We start from the raw sequence: 15,812 nt of genomic DNA on the forward strand, positions 1-15,812 counted from the left end.
TACAATTTTTATTTGCATCACAAACTAGTAATTACATAATGATTATACACAATGAACTAAAATACTAGTCTATACATGGGTCCTACCAAAATACAAAAGATTGATGAGGTGACTCTGAACTATATGCAGATCTGGTCAACTGCGGTCAGAACACTACTGTGGCAGCTGCTGTTGTGGCGATTGCTGATCTCCAGTACCTACGCGACAGAAAATCCAACGCACTAAGCAATTTGCTTAGTGATGTATAATCTTAAAGCAGAATAACTAAATAATTTAAAATGACGATAATATGTGTAATTTCATAATTCTAGGTCAATGGCATATTTTATAACACTTTGGAATCAATATATTTATCAGGATCTTATCTATGCATATATTTCATTTTCAGTCTCCTTAAACTCGTATCATTGAATTTGTCATCAATTTTAAGACATTTATAAATTTCCTACACTTTGGGAACAATTAAATTTAACGGTATCTTTTATGTTCATTTCTTATACAGTCTAAGTCATTGATAACTTTTCTATACTTTGAAAATAAATTAATTATCAATATATTTTCTAGGTATAAATTTCATTATCTGACTTTTTAAACTCATATTAGAGTCTTTAGAATCGTATCAGTGTATTTTATGTCATATCGGTGTATTTCATGTCATATTTGTATATTTGTGCCCAAGTAACCTATAACAAACTATAATGCTGGATACACGGGAGTATACAGGTTAGACAGCTATATGTCTACCTTGTATACATCTGTCAGGCACGAGGCCAGCTATTAGGCATGAGGCCTGCTGTCAGGCACGAGACCTACTGTTAGGCTTGTAAAGCCAGAAATAAGGTTAGGCACAATGGCCAATGGGTAGGCATATAACCTATAGAACAATCATATCAGACATATATTGTCAGTTCATGATTTGCTCTGTAAGCAGTACTGCTATCTGTGGTCCCTAATTGGTATACCAATCGATCTAACTATATACATATAAGCCTAGGCATACTTTGGGCAAATTAGTACTATTAAGCACTTATAGTTTTATTATTTCATGCTATGTACTATTAAGGGTTCATAACGTATTTTTATTTCACTTCATGTACTACCTATGCTTTATACCATTTCCATGTTATTATAATGGGAACATAGGTCCCAAGCACTTATTCGTATAACTTATGTATTTATCACTCTCATTATTTTATGTCAAGTACTATACATATTTATAGTATTGTTATTTCATATATGATGGAAACATAGTTTCCAACTGCATTTTCCTATGACTTATGTGTTTAGCAAACCATTTAGATAAATTTGCATTTTATGTATCAACTAATTTCATGTCACCTTGTAGTGGGAAAGTAGGTCCTACATACCTATTTCATGTAATTTAGCATGTAAAGACTTATTAGGGATAAGTTCTCACTAAAAACAATTTAATTCAAGAACCTTTCTTTAGGTTCAGTTTCACTGTTTTGACTTTACATATCACGTTGAGCAATTACACATTATTACTTATTTTTTTGAAATGTACATATCACTTTATAGTGAGAAAATAGGTCCCACATCCCCTTTCATGTGGTTTAGTGTTTAATGGCTTGTTAGGGTTAAATTCCTACCATAATATAATTTATCTCATGGACCTTTCTTTGGTTTCAATTTTTGTGTCTTACTTTTACCTATCCATATGATCAGTTTGTAGCCACTGTTTGGCCACACTTCCTTCAAAGAAATTGTTCCTCTATGTCTTATCTTTATTTTCCTTTTGAATCATGTCAATTTAAGTTTTAGAACTCAAGTTATGGTCGGATAACCATAACTGACTCATTCCCAGATTCTGGTTCCTTAACTAGGCAGCTTTTGGACTTAAACTTTACCTAATTAATGAAACAGGTTGCAGTCACTTTTGGGCATGGTGATCTTCATAAAAATTGTTGCCCTATTTCTTATGATCATTGAGAAATTTGTATCACAATTTTTCAAGTTTTTTGGAATTATTTATGGCCAATTAATTGACCTGGGTTCATGTACCCTGTGCTAATAGGGGATTAGTTCAGGACAGTGACTGCAGGTCACTTTTTGAGATTCTTAAATTCATAATTTGAGGAAGGTTCCTAAAACAAAGTTGTAGCCCTATTTCTTAGATTTCTGAAAAGGTATGGCTCATCTCAATTGGATTTTTCTAATGGGAGTTATGACTAAAAGACTGTTTTGGGGTCAAGTGAAGTTTGGTCAGATTGCAGGTTTTGATGCAGTGACTTATTCTAACTTTTTGACCTAGTTTTCTTATTTTCTGGGTTTTGGTCAAAACGCCAATTTTGCAGGTCTATGTCTTGTGGACATTTTACCACTGGTTTCATTACATTTGAGTTCTTGTAGGCCAAGTTATGGTCATTTTGCCAAAACTGGTCAGTGAGGTTAGGTCCAGCAATTTCTGGGTAACCTAATTCTGGGCAGTTTTGTGACCCAAATTGGGCCAGCAATTTGGTTTAGTTTTTGGCATTTCTGGGTTCAGTGGTTTTCATGAAAATTGTAGCCCTATATCTAAGTTTTCTAATGGTATCAAATTCAGGTCATTTGGACCAGTGTGGAGGGAGTTATGACCAAATAGTTATTTTCTGGGTTTGGTGCAGGGTAATCCGGATTTGGGTAGTATTTAGGTCTAGTTTTGGACAGAATTTAGGTATAGTTTTTTCATGGAAAATGGGCTATTTTGGGTCTAGTTTTACCTTCAATTTGCCTCATACCAATTGGAGTCACTCATGTTGGACTCATTGAGTCCCAAAACCTGCAGAAAACAAGCACTCCCAATTTCAATTTCCTCCATCTTCCTTACTTCAATTGGCATGCATAGCGCTTCTATAAGCAACAATCTCAACTCAACCAAGTCAATTTCAAGCATTTACATAAAGTCCCCACATCATATACATAAACCCTAATTTCAATCACCCAATTTACACAAACTCAACTCTTTTACACTTCTTATCATATCAACTATTCAAACATCCTTATGGAACCATTTTTCATCATTTAAAAATAATAAACCTCACAAGATTCATGGCTGCCAAAATTAGGATTCTTCAATTCCTTTTTATTTGTTTTCATTTTCATGGAATACTCACTCATCTCATCATTCTTACAAGATTTAAAGAAGAGAGGGAGTGGTATTTTTGCACTTATCTTGTGACTCAACTTGCAAACTTCAATTTCTCTTCTTCAAATGGGTATCTAAAGCTTCCTTATGGAGTGGGGAGAATTGTTTGTGAAGAGAGCTATGGGTTTTGTTGGGTAAATGAAAAGGAAATCAAGCTTTGTGGGGAGGGAGAGACCAAGGGAGACGGCAAGGAGAGAGAGAGAAGAGGAAGAAGAAGATGGTTGGTGGGGTTTTGTCTCTTGTGGGTATTTATATATATACATTTATGTGTACTTAAATTTTTTTTTTTAAATTTCATAAACCTTTTTTTTTCTTTTCTTTTCTTTTGTTTTCTCATTTTCCAATTCATTTCATAAAATTTTAATTTATGTTAATTATTTTATTCTCTTAATTTTTAATTTGACATTTAGGTCAAAATTTACCTCTGGGGGGTGAAATGACCAAAATGCCTTTCGGGGTGCATATCGGGTTATTTTTATTATTTTTGTATCAATTAATAAATTCTCTAAATTTTATTTTATTTTCTCTAACTTTTCTTTAATATCTTTAATGTCATTTTTACCTAAATAAACCTTAAAATTGGGTCTCAAAACTATTTCCTATATTTATTAAATTTTTCTTTACATTTATTTCATTAATTTAGGTCTCTTCACTATAGTTTAAGTGTAGTTTTAGACATTCTGACTGTCCGAACAGACATTAGTCACTGGAACAGTAGAATGTACGGACTACCTATGGTGAGGGCATTACATATATTGCCATGAAGCTCTCGTCGTGTAGAGCATGCTGACACTTTAGGAATTCTCATGGGGTTCTCGATTTAGGAGAAATTTAGCCCAAAAGTCGAAATGGGCTAAAACTTCTCGGACAAAAATTAGCCAATCCGCTTATTGAAAATTGATGATCTTAGTGTTTATGAAAAACTCTTGAGGTGTAGATGAATTTTGGAACAAGAACCCTGTCCAATTGGTGTTCGGATTGACTGGATTTTGGCCTGAAAAGTGGAAGGTCACGCACTGCGCGTAGGAAGGTTCAAACGCATTTTTTTGGCATTTTTTATGGCGGTCGGAGGCGAGGGAGGGTCCAAGCTGGTCGCCGGTGAGTGGGGGAGGGAAGGGAGTGGCTGGCCAGGGCGAGGGAAGAAGGAGGAGAGAGAAAACGAGAGAGAGAGGGAGAGTGTCGGAGTGCACAGGGGGCGAAAAAAGAAAAAGAAAAAGAAAAGGAAAAGGAAAAGGAAAAGTGCCGGTCCGATTCGATCGGTCCGATCTGGTTCGGTCTGATTTCTGCCGGTTCGATTCATAATACTCAAAATTGAATTTTTACTATGCCTTGAGACAAAAAATAAGGCCAAAAAATTCTAAAAATATTTCAGAAAACTCAAAAAAAATTGTGGAGTCCAAATATATTTTTAAATTTATCACTTAGTCTTTAAATTAATTTCTAAAAATTAATGAAATTTATTATTTTAAGAAAATCAAACCAGATTTTTAAAATTCAGAAAATTTCAAATAAATTTCCATAATATTTTAATAAAATATTAATATTTACATATAAAATAATTATTTAAAAATTAAGGATATTACAGTCATGACCTCGATCGTTTAGTTAATAAGATAAGCTTAGCAAATTATGTTTACAGATGAGGATTGTATTATTGAATCGTTTGTGCAATGCTCAGTGCATCTAAAACAAAACATAATTAATTTTATTCTCTCATATAATTTAAAATTAATCTCCAAAATTAAATTAAACCAATCCCATGAGCAATGGCAAAACATGATACTTAAATAGGGGAAGACTTGTCTTATCGATTAATCGAAGAAAACTATGGATAATGATATTGCCTGAGGTTCTCGGGTTAGTGATTTTTCAGAATATTGTCTGTAACAAGAGAAAAGAGATGAGGTTGGTGGCCTGGATTAAGCCACTTCGACGCTCAAGTTAGTAAATGCCAGAAAGAACAAATACTAACAAATAATAGAAAAAGAACAGAATGGCGTACCTTGATAATATGTTGATTTGTATTTATAGGGTTGAGCATGATGCCTTTTCTACTCTATTCAGAACTTGCCAACTCATATCCAATCATCCTTTTCTGTTTGTTGCGGAAACATTACTAATAGCATGGCGATATTCCTGGTAGGACTTTAGCACATCTTACCCACATGCATCTAGTCCTCAATCGAACATCCTCTCATTCAAGCGTCCTATGTTTCATCCAAACTTCTAGCTCCTCAACTGAACATGCTATGTTCTTATCCGAGCATGCTATGTCTTGTCCGAATACCTTATGCTCTATTCAAGCATATCATGCTTCGTTCAAGCACCCTACACTTTATCCAAGCATAATATGTTCTAACCAGACACTTTATGCTTTACTCTGACTCGGATGAAAGATCTGAATCCCCTTCTATTTGGATCTGATTCTTGTCCGTACTATATTAGATAAAATTAATTGTTTACATGTTTCTTTCATAAGATAGATTTACATATATGATCAATAAGGTCGACAAAGATCAACAGATTGGTCACAGGGCATGCAGTAGAATATATAAATTCAAAGGACAGGGAATGGAGTTCCTCTGTAGAAACACGTGGGTAGGACACCTTGAATATTATTTACTCCTCAATTATTCTCATATGTATATCGTAAAAAATCTAATGGACCTTTCTAGTGGATTTTTTATTTTTCTTTTTCCCTCTTCCTTTAGCATATAATTGTGTTAGTCTCCTCAAAATTGAAAAACCGTAAGGATCATGAGTTATCAAATAAAGAGACACAAGAAATACTTGAAACTTCTGAATTAATCAAAAAGTTCCAATAACCATGCATAGTATTAGCATGTGGCTGATCATCTACAATGTTTTGTTTTGTTTTGTTTTTTCAATTCAATTAATGCACAAGAGCTAAATAACAACCGATAGAATATACATAACAGAAGGTAATTATCTTTTTTTTTTCTCCCTTTAAAAGTGAATAATCTTATATTAGGTAAATTAGAAAATTCAAACTCGAAATCTCTCATTTCCTATACTTTAAAAATGAAGGAAAATCAATCAAACTATATCTTATTAACATCTATAATGGTTTTTCTTCCTGTTGGGTTACCTCCCCATAGAAATTAAGTTTGGAAAGAGAGAAAGAGAGGGAGAGGAAGAGACAAAGGAGGCCCCGAATATCTTCAATTTCGTTTTCAAGTTCCGTTACCCAAACACATGCATGTTCTCTTAGGACGTCTTTCAGTTTCATACAAAACCTGCATTAAATGCTCTTGCTTCTTCTAGCAGTACAAATACTTGGAACCCTCGCTAACTCTGAAACTCACCTAACAAACAATCCTCGTTGTTATTACTTCTCTCTCTCTCTTTCTCTCTCTCTCTCTCTCTTGGCTTCAGTTTTCAAGATCAATCTACCACTATGTCTCCTCTTCTTGTTTGCCTTCTCATATGTTTTTTTATGCATGCATGCAACGCTCGCCACATAGGCCTCAGTGCCAAGGAAACTCGGAAACAAGACTTTGCCAAGGTTTAATTTCATTACTTGTAATTGTGAAGTATTTTAATGCATATATATGGTTTTATTTTTCACTTATGTAACTAAAGTTTGAAGATACACATTAATTATGGGGTTTGATGCAGGATGCACATAAAGTTAATCTATGTGAGACTTCAGTTTCATCAGAAATGATCCCTTCAATTCCAGAGGAATTTGAAGCAAAAGAACGAGAAAAAGTTGGTAAGATAGACAGGAGGACGATCCATGAAAATTTTCTTGGTGCAGGAACTTATCCGAAGAATGTAGAGGCCCTTTTTAAGGAAGAAGAAGGCACAAAAAAAGCGCCTTCAGGTTATTTTCCAACTTAGAGATGCAACTCCCTATAAAACACAACTAAATTATCATGAAAAATAGTTAAATCTTGGCCACAACTACTTTATGAAAAATTATAAGATTCACCAAGAACACTAAAAAAGTACTCCCCTAGATACATAATTACAGTTATTTTCTAAATTTATAAGAATAATAATTATCATATTTTGGGAGAGTAGAGATGTATTTCAGAAGCACACAACTTTGACACGTTCATAGCTCTTTCATATCTTATTTCCTCCAAAGTTCTACTGCCAATACCAATGCAATAATTGCACCAAATCACTAACTTTACTTACCGCAAAAACTCAAGTTTGAGTCCCTTCATCGAAAAATTATATCCTATTATATATTTAATTACTTAGGAATTATTTCTCCTAATTTGAAGACCTAAGGAAATCTAATTTGTGGCCTGAAACTAATAAATTATAATCGGAGATTCATTGTTACGTAGCACTTCAACATCATGTAAACTTGCGCAAAAAGAGGGGAAAATCACACTAGTCAAAGGCAAAAGCACTGAATTGCAAGTGCTGTTATACCTTGGTGTACGGGACGCATTCTTTTTCATTATAACAAGTTGCGATATAATTAAGATTTTTTTTTTTTGCCTAAGTACATACCTAGCCATTCGTCCCAACTTGAACACAAGGGACATGCACTCTCTCTCTCTCTCTTTCTCTCTCTCTCTCTCTCTCTATATATATATATATATATATATATGTGAAACATGTAATTGCACAAAGCTATTGTCTTCCAAATTCTTTTGCGTCGTTAATTATTAGAAAAAGAGTACAAATTTGTTACATGTATTTTTCTTCTTTTCTTTCCTTTTATCTAATAATTATTTTTACCCTTTGGTTTTAATTTGCTTCATAAATCATAATTGTTGTTGCTAACGATAGTGCTGGAACCTGCAGGCGCAGGACATGAGCTTATTGTATCTTCTCAGAGCCATTTGCAACAGATCATTAAAATAGAGGTGAATAAAATACTCCATAATTTTAAATAATCAGAATGGTGGTTATGGTTGTTAGGGTTCTGGTGAGGTGGTGAGAAAGAATCATGGCCCATCTTCTTTGCGATGTCGTTAATGAGGATGGCATCAGCAGATGGTCTGCGCATGCACCAGTTATATATGATACGCTTGACTATATATATGTTTTGACGATTCTATATTCATATAAAGCATTTAAGAAATGATAAGAAAGTGAGGGTATTGTAATTTGATATCTGCTTCTTGTGTAGGGCTCAGCACCAAGTGATACCAAAAAAGCTTTAGAACTGAGCGAAAATGGCATTGTGGAAGACGCGGTAGTCATGGATTATGCACAGCCCCATCGAAAACCTCCTATCCACAATGAAAAACCCTAGATCAATATTTTCTCACTTATTGTATAGTTATTATATTTTGTTTTGTTTTGTTCTGTTATCGTACCCCTTTTAAGTTCTCCTTCTAATGAGAATATGTTTCATAAGAAATGCCATACGATGTAAGGTAAAGAAAAACAACTAGTTTCCAAGATCAGTACTACTCGTCTTATTATTATCGTCAGCAATAATAAGAATGGAACGCTAGAGATTTCATGTTAATATCTCTAGATGGTTGCCCGATTGGTTCGTTTGCTAAGTCAATATAATCGTGAATCGTCCAGTTATCATATAGAGTCCGGCGTAGGAAGATGGTGAATGGATGGATGATAGCCTCATTCGTTGTATTCAGGCTTCCATATTAATGAGAGTGAATAAAGGGGGACACACTAGACATTGATGTATTGCCATGGTTGAAAATATGTTGGATGTTGTTCCTAAACTGAACTAGCAGGGCAATTATTAGTTCACTTTCGGCTAGCGTTTCTAATCAATTGTTGGTTTGCTAACTTGTTTTATTTGGTAAACAAACTTGCTGAAAATCAACCGGTTACCGGCGACAAAGGTTGAACACGCATGGTAAAAGCTACAGATAAGCAGCTATGCCTTGAAGCTCAATAAAGAAAAAGCTCAGTACCTTGTGGAGATGCAAAAATCAGGTGTTTAACTCGTTCAAACGATATGTACTGCCCAAAAAAATCAGTAGATTGTATTCCTGCCAATGCCATATCATCTGATAATCGCAATAATGAATGTGTATAAATATCCAATACAGATCTTCCAATTTAAATTCAGTGCCTTGGAAAATACCAACAAAAGAAAATTATGCAAATAAAAAATTTCTTCTCCAAAGATTTCTATCCTGAAAAGCCCGAGTTTTCCACAACATATCTTGATGAAAATGCTAATTCCTCAACTATTGGTCTAACAGCCTTGTCCTTTTCATGTAGTCCAAAAAAGGTTTCATTTGGGTTAATCATGCGCTACTACATCCAACAATGAAAGGTTTAACAAAATTGATAAATTCTGAGGTATTTATCCCAAGCTTCAGATCTACCTCCCCACCACCCAGCCAGAAGAAATCAGGATTCAGCCTTACAATCGCTTCATCCAAAATAACCTGAGATCAAAACATCCTCAATCCAATTAACTACAGTACAATAATAAAAAGTAATCATCTGTCTATTTCTAAATTATCTGCCTGTGCGTGCACATGTGCATGTCCATATTTGCATGAACGTATGGAATTTATGGGTGCATTACACCTCCGATCAAGCAAAGTAATCTGATATTCACACCCATTTCTTGCATTTTCAGCTCCTGTTGGTAGCTCAGAGTACTAGCATCACTTTCCCTTTTCCCAGTGAGAATTCTTTCTGCAAATTTCTAACATTTCAAAAACTCCTCTAAAGGCACATTCAATTGTGTCCCCTACACAAATGCACGGGCAAAATCACAAAGACATACATACAAATCAAACTAACTTTTGCCCTTGAGACATACAGCTAGCTCAGACTCAGTTCTAAGTGAGCCAAACATTTTTTTCTAGCGGCAGACTGGCAGAAAACCATTTATCTTGACCATCAATGCAGTGGACCGCCATATTAAAATTCCAATTTGACAGCTATAATACTTGAAGAAATGGACCACCCAATAGCTGGCATTGCAGTCGAGGACTTGATTAACCAAAAAAAAAAAAGATATCATTTCTGATACAACAAATATTAAGGAGAATTCCATTTCTTCCCCAAAATTTATCAGAATCTCATTCATTAGAATCTGTATATATAAACCAGCCACATTAGTCATGAGCAAAGACAAGGATAGGTATCTGCCTAGGCAATTAAACCTCATGGGCCAACTTGTTCATGCTGCTCCAAGTAAGACAGGACCCTGTAGTTGTACTGTCTGGAAAACAAATGTCAAGTGCACGCGTACAGCAAGAAGACCTTAAGAAAGTTTCAGAATGAGCATCTTAAAAAGTTCATATGTCTAGACTAGCAGACTAACCAATATTTCTAGGTGGAAGCTCCATCCCAATTCTCTTTTCTGTAACTTGCATTGCACTTTACAGCTTTCAAAGATTAAAAACTTACAGGAAATTATGGATGTTTGAGGAGACATCAAACATAAAAGAAGTCCAATAAATAATTGGAATATTGGATATAAGCAAATAAACATTTACACTTAAATGATTTGAAATTTGAAAAGCACACAATCAATTTGAGAGGTAAATGCAGCTAGGATAATTTCATTTTTATAGAATGTGTAGACACTACCTAAATAATTGCAGTTAGAGTACTTACAGGTATCTCAGTTTTCATGCCAATACATGTCACTGCATTGTGCTCATATCCAGTCAACTTTGCAGATGTCTCCTCAGGAGCAAGCCTCACTGTATTAGTAAAAATGTTATCAACTTCCTCAAGTAACAAATCAATAATGTTAAAAAAAAAAAATCATCTTTTTTATTTCAAGCCTGCCAAAGGAAAAGAATGAAACGAGAAAAAAATGCAGATAATCTTATAACAGTTTGTTTGGTGCAGACTCGCAAATATATAGGCCTAATGAAATAAAATTTTAAGATTCCAGCTGATTGACAACATTCAGGTAAGTTTTCACAAAAGCATTTTGTTGAACATTTCATATTCTTGTGGATGGTAATTATTTTTACCTATCATCTCTTTCTCAGCTTAAACTCCACGGTCTTTTGAATAAACTTATGCAAGAAATCACATCATTTATAACTTCTTGATGCAGTCAAGGAAAACTAGATTTCAGATTTTGGTTTAATTTTTAATAGTGAAATTAAGATCTTCAACCCAGATTTTCTAGTTCAATTTACAATAAAGTAGATTTAGAATTTCCTAAATAGTATTGGTGTAGTATTTTCCTATTTTGGGATTCCTAATCCTAGTAGTATTATGATTAGTTATTAGTGTAGAATTCGTATGTATTTTAGGTATTTTTCAATGAGTTTTGACATAATCTGAACATTGAGAATTAATACAATTTTGAGAGTTTCATTTCCTTTGCATGTTTGATTTTCTTTGTGGTTCTACATCACTTATATGAACATGTGAGTGTCTTAGCATTCATCATGTCATTATCATACCTAAAACTGGGACTTCCCTTGCTTGTACAAGTCATGTGCACATGCTCTCAATAGATGAATAGTGTCTAGCTATGCAAATAAACAAGGGAACGATGACCTTGAAAACCAAAAAAATTTATGGTTTGTTGTCTGCAACTGCAAGTCATTTTGCTTGGAGAGAGAGAGAGAGAGAGAAGATAATCAGAATTGCATGGAACAGATTCTCCCACAATCTTCCACATTCATAATGCAACGTGAAGCTGATTGGAAGATGTAAAGATTTCAAGCAGAAGTTTAACTACTGGCAAGTGATGTTTAAGTTTTTCTTCATTGATTTTGTGTGTAAGAAGGCCTCAGAGCATCCATATGAAAACTAAAACACTTAAGTATAAAGAAGGATGTCTCAGTAATACCACTGGTATAGTTAAAGTCTTCCGCAAACTTCACATGAATTGTTTCATGACAACTTACAGTTGAATTTCTTTTTTGCTATCTTGCCATCGTTGAGCGTATACAGGTAGTTTTTAACAGTTTCAGCATTGAACCGAGCAGTGTACTGCAATAGAGCAAATGCCCACATGTAAGCAGCTCAGTAATCTTGTTGGGTGGCAAATTGCTAATATGAAGGTACCTGAACAACAACAATGTAATACTTTGAATTCTTGAAATCACTGCAATCAATGATATCCGATGGAGCCTGTGTATTAACCTAAGGGAAACAAAAGAACTTAGCACAACATTCAGAAAATTAAAAAGGTAATTGTTTATGAACTCATAGTGCAGATAAAGGAGATTCAAAATTATTAAATTCTGAAAATATCCCAAAGTCTTCAAATGTTAGTTTCACTGCTGCCATTAAATCATATAAAAGTAGGCCAATGATGTTCTCATGCCATACACATTATAATCTACTCTTACGTACGGTAATTTCATAATACTTCAAAGACCTATACAATGTTTTAGATAAGCATGACTGTCAAATGTTATAATACATTATCCTATTCAGTAAAGATCCGATATAACAGATTTAAATTCTTCAGTTAACAGCATTAACAAAGATGAAGATTAACATAATTATGGTTACAAACCTCCAGATTACTACTCGCTCAACAACATAATTCTATCAGTCCCAGCAACAGACTATAACTTACAGCACTTAAAGAGAACACTAGATTCTAAACACCAGGCAAAATAGAACTTCTTTTGCTTAATTTCAGATTCAGAAATGAAGGGCATGTAATTATTGCAAAAAGGCATAACAAACTTTATTTTATTTGATTCTAATGGGTTGCTTGAACTTGGGATTTGCCTAGAATTACTTGCAGTTGCATCAACATGGGACAGCATGTGAAAAAAATATGAAATATGGCATAGCAAGTGAAATTTGGGAACAACAGATTCAACACCACAAGTCAAATAGACCTTGCCACATATGTGTTGAAGGTTGCTACCAATAATTTTCTCCTCTATCTTGCTCTCCTACTAGTTTATGCATCACTCCCTCACCAACATCCGATTCGCCCTTCTCTCCCATCTCATTGACCTTTGGGCCCAGGATTAATTAGGACTCAGAATGATTCTTTTGAAGTTGGGCTTTAATTTGGTCTTAACGGAGTTCTGGTTTGATCACGCGATGGGCCTCTCCATTTCAAAGTTTTAGAATTGTAATGGGCTTTTAATCTGATGGTAGTGGAACTTTTCTTAATGCATTTATGATTAGCCAGAGCTAGTGCTGAGAGTATTGGGTAAATTGCTTCCCAATTCCCATATCCTAATATTACCTTTCTCAATGTATATATGCACTCATACATGATATCTGCAGTTTGTTGAGCCAACTGTCCACATCCAAGGGTTCAAACGTTGCACAAGTCAAGCACTAAGACATATCTATCCTTGGGATCCATACCTAAACCCAACAAAAGTCCAAACAACTTTCTTAAAACATCCAACTTTTGAACATCCATGACCCTTAACCTACCTGCATCTTCTTTAAAAAAAAAGAAAGGAGGTGCTAATAATTTTTTTTTCTTTATAACATAAAAGGGAGATTGCATAACATATGAAACACAATATTTTGTATCATATCAGAGTATTGCATCAACTAAAAGAAATTCTTCTATAAACTTCAGATGTGAAGCACCATAAGGAATTCTAAAGAACCAGTGAACCACCTGATCTCACCGTATGTAGAAAACAGAACATGGTTAATTACCACCATGATCAGCATATGACTAAAAATTATATCATCTTTTGGCCTCCAAAAACCTCTAAAATGGATCATCAACAGATACTTCAACACATGGACAAATCAACTACTCACCAAAACAACTAGAACTATCCTCACTCAAATTCTCCAATCTGACCCCGAAGAGGAATGAAAAGAATCATGAATGGGCATGGAAGGAGAGTAGTTGTCATTTCTCCGTCGCTAGAACTTCTTAACGAATGAAAATCCCAAAAGTTAATCCTCTTCTTGCGACGTGCAAACACAACAAATTGTTACTTAATTGTCTATATGCAGAAAGTCTAATTTGGAATCCTTAATATTGCCAACTAGAACAACTTATTCAAGGTATTGACATATATGAGGCTTGATCAACGTAAATGTAATCATTAATCTTTAGTCACAATCTCAGCATACATTGCATTATGATTGCCTTTGTTTCTCTACTTCATCTAAAACCAAACCATATGAACAATTCTAATAGAAAGGTAGCCTCTATCTTTGAGCTTACTGTTCAATAGATAAATAAATAAATCTATGAACTTTTGACAAAAATGTATTCTTTTCTAGTTTCAAACTCATTTCATTGTTATCCCTACACGAAGCAACTCAGCATCCACACGGCACAGACTTTTTGGCCAAGAACACACTCTGGCTTTGTAGATTACTAACTACAAATTTAATGGAATTAATCAAACAGCAGAGTAGCAGGTCTAAGCTTAAGTTGCAAGACCGCCAGAGAATCTCTTCTTTATCACTAACAATAGTTGCTCAGGCTCGTTTATGAGCTTAAAAAATGAACACACGATAGAATTAATTGGGCATATGAAATTCAAGGCCAGTTTTCAGTGAAATTTAACATTTTCAGTAATCTAAAAAGCGGAAAATGAATATTTTGAATTGACAATTCGCCATTAAATGACATACCAGGACGATGCTTTTGCAGAGGTGATCAACGGAGGCGGCACCCAGAATGTCCCGTCGGGCTTCAAGAGACCAGTCGTAGTAATCTGAGGGAACCCTTTTAAAGGAGAAGTCATGGACACCACTGGATCGGAGAATTGCGGTGAGGCAAGCTTCAGTGTCGTCGCCGGCGGCTGTCCTGCAACAGTTTGCGTCGGGGGAGTAGACAGATGCGGAAGCAGAGAGATTGTTTTGAGGAAGGAAAGAAAGCTCGAGCTTCGATATTCGTTGGAGGATTAGTGTTTGCAGTCGCTCCACCTCTGCTAGTTCTGCCTCCATCATGCGTCCTTCCTTTCCTCTCTCAATCTTGCTCCGCTTTGGCTTCAGAGTTCCGTCTTTCAGATTGTGGGTTGAGCTGTAATCTTGTGCGCTTTTTTTTTTCTTTTCAATTTTAACATGATTTTTCAATCCATCCCAATCTGAGAACCTCATATTCAACCGATGCCAAATTGGAATATATTATTCAATAAAAATTAAATTTGAGTATATATATATATATATATATATATATATATATATATATATATACATATATCAATGTTAAATAATAAATTATTATTTTAATATGTATAGTCTTTTATCAATCAATTTTAATATATTAGCTTATTGTTTTCTTAAAAATTTATTTGATTGGCTAACGGCTTAGAGAATGTAGGAGTACATTAGATATTTAGTATATCAATTGAGATTATATTATGACTACACTAAGCGCAATTTCATTAATCTCACACTAAAATTAAAAGAACATGTAAGTCGAAATTCAAAAAATGATTAAATTAATTGAAAAGAGACTATAAAGCTTAAGATTAAATATAAGAGTTTTGAAAAAATAAATGACTGATAAAATAAAGATAAAAACTGCTAGAGTCTGATTGAGTTGTTGTTATTAGGACCTTTCTTGTTGTAGTGCATTTGATTTTTATAATTTTGTTTGTAGGTATATAGAAGACTTTAGAACCTACTTTGCTTGTGACTGTTGCCAACTTCCTTCCTTTAGATAACTCTCTAGTAACTATATTAATTTAATTATTAATTATCTCTAGCCATAAATTAATTAAATTAATAAAATAAATTAAACAAAATTAATTTCATAAAAAAATTAATTTAATTAATTTTTAGGCTTAAAAATAATTAATAAATAAAATAA

The 15,812-nt window shown here is 34.1% G+C and overlaps 2 protein-coding genes across 3 annotated transcripts; one reads left to right on the plus strand and one right to left on the minus strand.

Annotated features, from left to right (window-relative positions):
- Window positions 1–6,474: 6,474 nt before the first annotated feature.
- On the plus strand, window positions 6,475–8,582 carry LOC110640873 (uncharacterized). The gene is made up of 4 exons (XM_021792400.2): window positions 6,475–6,671; window positions 6,785–6,992; window positions 7,934–7,995; window positions 8,262–8,582. The coding sequence occupies exons 1-4, from the start codon at window positions 6,564–6,566 to the stop codon at window positions 8,385–8,387; spliced, it is 504 nt and encodes a 167-aa protein (XP_021648092.2). The 5' UTR covers window positions 6,475–6,563; the 3' UTR covers window positions 8,388–8,582.
- Window positions 8,583–9,068: 486 nt separating this feature from the next.
- LOC110640872 (uncharacterized) lies at window positions 9,069–15,134 on the minus strand. 2 transcript variants are annotated; one of them, XM_021792399.2, is made up of 5 exons: window positions 14,630–15,134; window positions 12,110–12,187; window positions 11,950–12,034; window positions 10,691–10,779; window positions 9,069–9,504 (listed from the first exon to the last, which is right to left on the minus strand). In XM_021792399.2, the coding sequence occupies exons 1-5, from the start codon at window positions 15,095–15,097 to the stop codon at window positions 9,361–9,363; spliced, it is 864 nt and encodes a 287-aa protein (XP_021648091.2). In that variant the 5' UTR covers window positions 15,098–15,134; the 3' UTR covers window positions 9,069–9,360. The 2 variants fall into 2 exon arrangements, with proteins under 2 accessions (XP_021648091.2, XP_058009541.1); XM_058153558.1 differs by lacking the exon at window positions 9,069–9,504 and adding an exon at window positions 10,027–10,292.
- Window positions 15,135–15,812: the final 678 nt, after the last annotated feature.

Source organism: Hevea brasiliensis, chromosome 9 (assembly GCF_030052815.1).
Source record: "Hevea brasiliensis isolate MT/VB/25A 57/8 chromosome 9, ASM3005281v1, whole genome shotgun sequence".
NCBI classification, from domain to species: Eukaryota; Viridiplantae; Streptophyta; class Magnoliopsida; order Malpighiales; family Euphorbiaceae; genus Hevea; species Hevea brasiliensis.

Bases quoted from the DNA above. Each gene is read 5' to 3' on its own strand.
- LOC110640872 (XM_021792399.2), bottom strand. From the start codon at position 15,097: ATGAGGTTCTCAGATTGGGATGGATTGAAAAATCATGTTAAAATTGAA. The intron at 10,780-11,949 runs GTAAGTTGTCAT...TTACTAATACAG, and splicing joins AGCAAAAAAGAAATTCAACT to TGAGGCTTGCTCCTGAGGAG. The intron at 9,505-10,690 runs GTAAGTACTCTA...TTTTGATCTCAG, and splicing joins GCATGAAAACTGAGATACCT to GTTATTTTGGATGAAGCGAT.
- LOC110640873 (XM_021792400.2), top strand. From the start codon at position 6,564: ATGTCTCCTCTTCTTGTTTGCCTTCTCATATGTTTTTTTATGCATGCA. The intron at 6,672-6,784 runs GTTTAATTTCAT...GGTTTGATGCAG, and splicing joins GGAAACAAGACTTTGCCAAG to GATGCACATAAAGTTAATCT. The intron at 6,993-7,933 runs GTTATTTTCCAA...TGGAACCTGCAG, and splicing joins CACAAAAAAAGCGCCTTCAG to GCGCAGGACATGAGCTTATT.